The 9,507-nt window shown below is 38.1% G+C and overlaps 1 protein-coding gene across 1 annotated transcript; it reads left to right on the top strand.

Annotated features, from left to right (window-relative positions):
- Positions 1-334: 334 nt before the first annotated feature.
- LOC117830782 (ras-related protein Rab-8A) lies at positions 335-8,414 on the top strand. The gene is made up of 8 exons (XM_034709055.1): positions 335-819; positions 3,165-3,225; positions 4,099-4,159; positions 4,567-4,644; positions 4,824-4,913; positions 5,292-5,357; positions 5,959-6,009; positions 6,147-8,414. The coding sequence occupies exons 1-8, from the start codon at positions 696-698 to the stop codon at positions 6,234-6,236; spliced, it is 621 nt and encodes a 206-aa protein (XP_034564946.1). The 5' UTR covers positions 335-695; the 3' UTR covers positions 6,237-8,414.
- The last annotated feature ends 1,093 nt before the right edge of the window (positions 8,415-9,507 follow it).

A 9,507-nucleotide genomic window follows, 5' to 3' on the forward strand; every position in this document is an offset into this window, starting at 1 on the left:
CTTTTTGTTTGTATTGCTGATCATTATTATTTTTTTATTATTATTGTTTTTGTATTTTTTTTTTTCTTTGTTGGTTTTGTATTACTTATATATAATTTGTTAACTTGTGGTGAACAAAGAAATACTAAAACATGCACACACAAAAAGTTCAATGACAAAAGTTATCTTAAAATAGTACAAAAGTTAAAAAATATAAATGTGTTTTCTGCCTTTCTCTGTTGCCAGATGACTCCTGAATTTGGGGTTAGTGAACAGTTAATTATCAAAAGCATCAGTAGCAGTAGGTTTATTAATAAAGGCACAGGAAACACAGCCACATGCTCATATAGGTAGGCAAATTTTCTGCAGAACAACTAAATTAAGCCAAATTAAATCACTCTGAGGGACAGTGGGAGTCGCGAGTAATTGGCAACTATATTTTGGGGGTCCCGGGCTGAAAAATTTGGGAACCCCTGGCCTATGCCCCGGGTCGGCCCTGCATCCACCCACATTGTGAGAGTGAGGAAAGTTAATATTTCAGCCCGGGCGGCCTTGGACAACGAAACGAGCAACCCTCTCCGGGACAACAACGGACTTCCGGGGCCACGACGACACAAAAGAATGACAGCTGATTCGACCAATAGACAGCTGACTGGCTGTGACGTCACTTCATTTACAAGGGGCGGGACGTCCGCTGGAGTAAGCTAACTAATAACATGGCGAAGACTTACGATTACTTGTTTAAACTACTTTTGATCGGCGATTCAGGCGTCGGAAAGACCTGTGTGCTATTCAGATTTTCAGAGGATGCCTTCAATTCAACGTTCATATCCACGATAGGTGAGTTAAAGTCGGATTATTGGTGTTGTCTTTGCCGAAAAGCGCGTCTAGGAGCAGCCCATCCCGTCATGCTAACTTTTCTGACTAGCATTCATCTCGTAGTCAGGAAGCAGCTCCACCGGCTTCATAAAGAGGCTTTTTAGAAACGACGGTGTGTTTTATAACCTGTTACTAAACTAAAAAGAAACCTGTGTGTATGAACTGCAAGTTTGGGTGGCCAAATAACATTTGACTGTACATATATAACCACTTCAACATGAGCTAACAAGCATCAAGCTGTCAGTGAGATACCAGTGACATTTTTCTGATGACCAGCTGTACTTCGCCCTCTCTTTGCCAACCTTACAGAAAGTATTAATGAGCCTGTAAACCAGGGGTGTCAAACTCATATCAGTTCAGGGGCCACATACAGCCCAGTTCGATCTCAAGTGGGCCAGACCAAATCATAACATAACCTATAAACAAAATCTCCAAATGTTTCCTTTTTTTTAGTGCAATAAAAGTACATTCTGAAAATGTTCACATTTAATGAACTATCTGTTTACAAGAACAGCTGTTGTATTTTTGGCCCTGATGAGTCTCATAGTGGAGCCGAATGTGATATTCTTTAAGCCCTGAAACCTGCTGCGAATACACAGGTTTCCTATTCACCTGCAGAGGTGTCAAAGTATTCACATTCATTATTCAGGTAGGAGTACAGATACTAGGGTTTAAAAAGACTTCTGTAGAAGTTGAAGTATCAACTCAAGTAAAAGTGTAAAAGTACTGGTTTAAGAACTACTTAAAGTATAAAAGTTAAAGTGATGTAAGGGGAAAAAATGCCATTAAGGACAAAAGCTTAGGCTGCGCCACAGGGACCTATAGTGCACTACCCCACCTCCCCAAAAAAACATGTTTCTAAAGGCCATAATGACTATAATGTTATATTAATATGTTGATGTTGAAATTTTTGGTTTGCACCTGATTCAGCCGAGTTCATGCCCATTGAAAATGAACGCATTTCCGTACAATGCAAATGCATTATACAACCATATATGTGTACTACTGAGCATTAACGTGTTTCATGGAGTGGAAGATATGATGACTAGTTGCCTATAAGTATTGTAATGGTGCAAAAAGTCAAACTTCACAGGCATGTTATCAACAGCCTTTATTAGAATGTCAATGTGCATAAATGTGTTTTTTTTTAACGATGACAAGCCAAAATGAAATAAGAGTAACAAGGCTATTTTTAAAATGTAAGGAGTAGAAGTAAAAAGTTGGCTGAAAAATAATGACTCCAGCAAAGTATAGATAGATACCCAAAAATTCTACTTAAGTAAGGTAACAATTTATTTGTACTTTGTTACTTGACACCTCTGTTCACCTGACACACACCTGAGTGTTACGTTTACAGCAAAAGAACAGATAGATTATAATAATGAAGGTAAAGTTGACTATAATGGACCCCCCTGCTCCAGCATGAACAGGTTGCTTGCTGGACAGTGTTGTATGTGGGGTCCAAAAAGTCTATGAATTTCCACCGGATTATGCAAACTGTAAATAATATTTTTCCTCACTTTGAGAAAAAAAAAAAGTCCCCGAGCGCTGTTCAGGTGCCCTCTGTCAGCCGTTTGATTGTAGGCAAGGCAAGGCAGCTTTATTTGTATAGCGCATTTCATACACGAGGGCAATTCAATGTGCTTTACATTAAAACATTAAAAGCATTGGAGACATTCAGACAGGTATAAAAGAACACAATTAAAATGACAAATATGATAAAACAGAAAAGAAAAGGAAAATTTGAAATATATTAAAAATTACATTAAAATTTTAATTTAAAGTGGGTTAAAATGAGCTAAGATAGGAAGGCAGTGGCAAATAAAAAAGTCTTAATCTTTGATTTAAAAGAGGTGAGAGTTGGAGCAGACCTACAGCTTTCAGGGAGTGTGTTCCAGATATGTGGTGCATAATGACTAAACGCTGCTTCACCATGTTTCGTTCTGACTCTAGGGACTGAAAGCAGACCAGTACCTGATGACCTCAGAGGTCGAGGTGGTTCATAAAGTAGTAGCAGATCAGCAATGTATTTTGGGCCTAAACCATTCAGTGCTTTATAAACCATCAGCAGGACAAATTTGAAATAGCGGTCGCTTTTATTGTAAAATTGCAGTTAATGTCTTCTCTGTAATTTGGGCTGGATTGGAACCTCTGACGGGCCGGTTTTGGCCCGCGTGTCATATGTTTGACTCCCCACGTCTCTAACTAAACACCAATGTTACTATATGTTATGTGCTCAGTGAGTTTCAGCATCAAATGACCGATGTGTTGTGGGTCTGTGACTTCTGTAACTGCTGCTTTTTCAGGTATCGACTTCAAGATCAGGACAATAGAATTAGATGGAAAGAAGATCAAGCTACAGATATGGTAAGAGCGTCTTGGATAATTAAAGGCTTTCACTTTACAGGTTGATTAATGTGGAAGGAGAAATGACTGATGACAGATACACTCACGTTAGTATGAGGTTCATGTTATTATTATGATGCAGTGTAATACACTGTCTCTAGATCCTGCTCATCACCTACAAAGCCCTCAATAACCTCGCACCCTCATACCTGACCGACCTCCTCAAACGTCACTCCCCATCTCGCCGCCTCAGATCATCCAGGCATGTCTCCCTGCCTGCGGTACTCTGGGGATACGTTGTGAGATGCTGCAGTCACTTGCGCAGCTGGTGGTGGGAAACGGGAGATGTCCCTCCTAAATTACCGTTTTTACAAGATGCCAATCTCCTGTCCCCTATCACCAAGTCCAAGCACCGCACCTTGGGGGACAGATCCTTTGCCATCACTGCCCCGGCTCTCTGGAACTCTGTCCCTCCACACATCGGCAACTCTGACTCACTTCAATCATTCAAAAACCACCTCAAGACCTACCTGTTCAAAAAGCATACAACACATGACCTCTACCCCTGTCCCACCTCTGTCCTTGTTCTGTTTTATTATTCCTTTTATTTTATGTAAAGCGACTTTGAGTATTAAGAAAAGTGCTATATAAATCCTATGAATTATTATTATTATTATTATTAATAAGTTAAATTAAGTTAAATAAAGTTAAATATTGTGCCCACTGAGCTCTTGTTTACCCCTGTACAAATAAATGATCTATTTATACTTGTATAATACTTAAGGACAATTGTGTTGTTGCGATCTCACTGTAATATAGTGTTAAAAAAATGTTGTCACCTGAGGTTAGCATTTAACCCAGTTGTGATGTTAAAAAAATGTGTTTTCTATTTAGGGATACAGCAGGGCAAGAGAGATTCAGGACCATCACAACAGCCTACTACAGAGGAGCCATGGTAAGTTTTATAATGCGCCATGAACCTAAAATATACCGCTGGGACTTGAATGGACGAGTTGGTCATCTCAGGTGTGCACAGTGCAGCATAAGGCTTCAGCAGAACCACACCCTGCATTATTGTTGTTTCTAATTTTACACACGCCTGTGAAATCAGAAGTGTGCTCAGTGAAGCATTGTGGTATTCTCTTGAGCCTCTCCTTCAGTTCAAGTTTAACTGGATATACATTTTAACCTAATAGATCCTTGTTACCTTTGGTATTCAAATAGATAAACACAGCAGAATCCTATTATCCATTCATATATTTGATTTCAGAAGCTGTCCCTGTGATGTGATACAGTGTTTGACTGACTTTATGTTGCAGCTACTTTTTTTTGTTAATTTGTTCTTTCCTCTGAACTCTCCAGGGTATCATGTTAGTGTACGACATTACAAACGAGAAGTCCTTTGACAACATCAAGAACTGGATACGGAATATAGAAGAGGTAAAATACTCCACATTTGTGCTTAGCTGTGTGTTTGACTTTTCTTTGTCATGCTTACTCGCAGTTTTCTCATGGATTGTAGCTACTCTACGAAAAGCTATGGGGTATGCACAACTCTAAACACACTTGATCGATGATTCATTTCCTGTTTGACCGCGTTTCTACCCTTGTTTCCACAGCATGCTTCAGCAGATGTAGAAAGGATGGTCCTTGGGAACAAATGCGACGTCAATGACAAGCGACAGGTGTCCAAAGAACGAGGAGAGAAGGTGATACATTCGACAGTGAATGCAGTCAGACTTGATTTCAAAATTTTCAAATCATTGTTCTTTATAAAGCACTTTACACACAACACAGTTGATCCTGTGCGCTTTCCTGTGTACACAAATAAACTAACTAAAGTAAACGAAAAACAAAAACACAAATAGAAGAAGAGAGAAATAAATCAGAGAGGTGAAAAAGCAAAAAAGTAAGATTTCGAATAACAATGATTCCAATTATACATTCTGATGATAGTGATCAGGGTAATAGCACCACTCACACTACACATTTAATACTCGAGAGTCTCACTCTTATGGGTATTGATTATTTTTGCTCATCATGCTTGAGTTCTGAAACTGATTCTGTCTCTTTTCTCCTGTTTTCAGCTGGCACTGGAGTACGGGATTAAATTCATGGAGACGAGCGCAAAAGCAAACGTCAACGTTGAGAATGTGAGTTCATGCTTTCTCTGTAATGTTCACATTTAGATGAAAGTATTATTACTAAGGAGGCTAACCATCTGACGCTGTGCCATCATACTTTTCACTCTGGAAGAAGCATTTAATATGATCAGTATTCTGTCTATCGTATCATGTGAAATCGAATAGATTAGGGAGTTTGTCTTAGCAAACAGATCACCACAGGCAATCTGTACACGTACTGGAAATAACCTTTGTCAAATTGTCTAAGTAAAAGTTTCAGCAATTATTTAATTGAATTTTCTTGCCCGTTGATACGACTCTTGTTTTTGTGTGTTGGTATAAACACTGTAGAAGGCAGCCTCTTGGATTAGCCAAGATTTATTACTGAAAGCATGGGAAAATAGCGTGTTCAGCTCTGTCCAAAGGTAACAAAATCCGCCTGCAAGCGCCTCGAAGGCTCACTAATTGTGACATTTTTTTAAATCGTCTTTATAGTTTGAAAAAATATAATAGTATATCAAAATCAGAGAAGAAAAAGTGGGTTGTGTTGCTATCTATGATGACTGATCCCATTTGATCACAAAATAAAGCATTAATATCCTACATTCTGTGTATCTGTTACTGTCTGCAGGCCTTCTTAACCCTCGCCAGAGACATCAAAGCAAAAATGGACAAGAAGCTGGTAAGAATGTAGAAGAGTGGAAACTGCATTTTAATTGTAAAGCTACAATAGATGTTGTCTGGTGTATGTGTTTTGTCACGGTCTGATGTTGCTGCTCTCACATCTGGGTTTTTCTTCCCAATCTGTTTGTATTGTAGGAGGGCAACAACCCGCAGGGCAGCAACCAAGGAGTAAAGATTACAGAACAGCCCAAGAAGACCAGTTTCTTCCGCTGCACTCTCCTGTGAGGAGATTGGAGCAATCGGCATCCACCAGAGCCTTAACTTTGTCCCCCCCACTGGACAGAACTGGACAGACAGAGCACACTCTGTTCTCTCTTTTTTTTCAATTTATATTTCCTGTCTTCCTCCCTCTCTTTCTGATTGTTCCATAATCTCATTTAGCAGATAAAACAAGCGTTTATTTCCCCTTGCCTTACCAGTCTTCCTATGTCACCAGCAAATCTAATAACTGATACCCCTGCCATGTGCTAAACACGATTGCCTTGATGTGCTTATACCAACAGTTTCAACCAAATTCCTTCAGTTTTATTGACTTTTAAGGACTGACTGCTGGTGAGACCCTAGAAATGAACAAACTTTACTACTTACAAAATCTGATGACGAACTGGTCATCTGTTGATAGTGTCATTAAGTGAAGTCTTATTTATTGGATCCTCAGCACGAAAACAGCCCACGTTGTATTTTATATCTAGTCCTATCTATAAAATAATCATGCAATCTTTGTCTGCAGGGTGATAAGAGCACAATCCCGGTTGAGCACAGTTTTTGTAATCTAAGAACATTTATATAATTTATCCCACCTATGAAAAAGTAGTGCCAGCAAATTTTTTTACTCACCATATCTTCATTGGGGTTTATATGTCCTCTGTCCACCTTTCTACTGTGTCTTAACGATGATTTCTTTGGCTGAAACATTCCTCTCTTGAAAACTTAAATGTGCAATGTAATATGTATGTGGGGCCCAGATTATTTTTCATCTTAAGTATTCACCCACTCTTGGTAAAGATTGGGTTCTTGACCAAGTATGCTTAATTGAAGGGGGCATTGATTCCTTTTGTAGTGTCTTACCTCATTGTTTCAGGTATTGCAGTTTCTCAGATAAGGTGGATGTTATTGGTGGGAGGTGAACAGTTATTTGTTGCGTATCTTCTGGTGGACTAGCAGTACCTAATCTGAACAGCTGGTGGCAATAGAGTTGCACAGCAGAGGCACAGAAGGACTGACAGCAATGACAATATCATTGTTTGATACTTTCACAATTCTTCCAGTTGTCCATTCAAAAGGGGGATCATGCACAACTGTTTTGGGCCTTGGATATGGGCTGTACTGTAGCAGTATTTATGGAGCAAAACAAAACATAGCACCAAAATGACGAAGTGCCCTTTAATGTTGTTATTGTTAATGCACTTTTCCTTTGTTCTTTCTGTAAAAAAGTTCTTAACATGTGTTGGCTGTAACTGTTGTCTTAACTGAAAGCAAAGAATATTCATGCACAAGTTTTTCATGTAGCCTATCTGGGCTTCCTTGAAAACATCTGAGCACTGAAACCTTGTCATTTTAGTTAGAAGAATGAAAACATACTGAAGGCCTGTGATTGAGTTTTTTTTAAAATTTGCATTACCATTATTCCCTTAACTGATATTTCAATTTCCCTTGCTTTTTCTAGTGCATTTGCTTCTGCATTGATGCTTTTGGAGGCCACAGATGTACTTGCCTACTCTTCCTCTCATTGCCCTCCCCTCTTTTTCCTTCCTATTTCTTTATTGGTCCACTATCATGGCCATCTATGCATTTTGGGTGCATAGTAAACCTCAAATGGCTTTGCATATTTGACTTGACAGGCTTTATTTGAGATAAGAAATGTACAAAGGATCCTTGCTGTTTTATTTTCTGCTGTCACTCCAAGTTAGTATTTGCTCTGTTGAATTGTTCCAGTGAAATAATAGGAAATTAACTGAAAGCTGATGAAAACACTTCAGATCTTTTACAGTGAGAGCAAATCATTCATAGAGGAGCTGAAGAGTCATGAAATTGGAAAATGCCTAGACATTAACCTGTGGATTTAAATCACTGTGGCTATTTGGTTTATCTGGCTTTTACAGATGGGAGCCAAATCGAGGCTAAAGAGTGGCATAAATTTGGTTTGTAAAATGGCCTCAGTTTTTTTTTCTTTGATTTGAGTTACAAAAGCAAATTTTCAGTGCAATGTCAACATATCTCCAGCGATCCATATCTCAATTAGTATTTAATTTCATGGGGAATATGTGAAATAATTCAGCAATTGTAAATAAGATCTGCAATGATTGTACGTCACAAATCTTATTGATCTACGCCTTTTGTAGATATGTGTACTTTTGATGATTTATTAAAAATGAGATTCTTAAGTATTTAGTCAACCTATAATATGTGCACTTTTTTATTTTTGAAAATGTACATCCTTAAAAGTGAAAAAAAAATAGTAGAGGTTATTATGAAGTCTGTTTTTTTCATTAGGTGTGTTGTATCATCAATACAGTGTGAAGACACTATCAGATACTGCAATCCATTGGGTCCAAACACAGGGTGTGCAAAATCATGTTTGGCTTGAGTAGTGGCCTATACGTTATCCACATGCCTTTGTTCTGTTAAAGTCTTAAAGCCACCTAGTTAATCCCAAGGTGGCTCTATGGTTGCAGTAGGCCTATCCAAGTGGCATGACATAAAGCCAACAAAGACTTTCCTAGTATACAGTAACATTACACATATTAGTACTTGTGCCCTACTGCAACAATGAAGGCACCAAAAGTAAGAGTAATTTCTAAATTCACTGTTAACATTATTTTCAAATGAAGTCCACTACTTTCCTTTTTTTTTAATTTTCAAAAAAACTATCAGTCTTTCTTAAATTTGTTCAATATAAATTACTATAAGTTTCTGAAAATTTCAATTTAAAATGTAAAGAAAATGCGTGTCTCCAGAAATTCCCTGAAATCCCTTATTTCCCGAGTTTTCAAAGAATTCCAATAAATTCTACAAAAGTAACAAAAATTATATATGTGCAGTTATGTTAAAGTGACTTTTACTATAGACAGTCTCCCACTGTGCTGTTTATTATTTTACCAACTTGACACAGCATTGCTAAATATGTTCATTTTTCAGGCTTTTGGTTTGAGAGTGGCCTTCTTAAAGCTGTCACTCCCCACAGGGATGCATCAACTCATTCATAGGTGCCAAATATTTGTATGATATTACATTTTCCTGTCTGCTATGGCTTTGATTTTCCATTCTCCTCAATATGATCAACAAATTCAGCAAAAGGCTACATGTAATGTTTCAAGGCAGAACAAAGTTTAGTTAAGCATACAAAAAATAAGCTAAAGTGAAAGATGCTAACTGCAGCAGTCACATGTTTTCTAGTTGATGCATTGTGTGTGGGCATGTAGGTCATTTGTAGTTTAAAAAGAGAAGGGCTCTATGAAAATATTTGCCCCTGAACTCATCACTTCCTTTTCTAACT

Source organism: Notolabrus celidotus, chromosome 2, assembly GCF_009762535.1.
Source record: "Notolabrus celidotus isolate fNotCel1 chromosome 2, fNotCel1.pri, whole genome shotgun sequence".
Taxonomy (NCBI): Eukaryota; Metazoa; Chordata; class Actinopteri; order Labriformes; family Labridae; genus Notolabrus; species Notolabrus celidotus.

Bases quoted from the DNA above. Each gene is read 5' to 3' on its own strand.
- LOC117830782 (XM_034709055.1), top strand. From the start codon at position 696: ATGGCGAAGACTTACGATTACTTGTTTAAACTACTTTTGATCGGCGAT. The intron at 4,160-4,566 runs GTAAGTTTTATA...TGAACTCTCCAG, and splicing joins CCTACTACAGAGGAGCCATG to GGTATCATGTTAGTGTACGA. The intron at 4,914-5,291 runs GTGATACATTCG...TCCTGTTTTCAG, and splicing joins CCAAAGAACGAGGAGAGAAG to CTGGCACTGGAGTACGGGAT.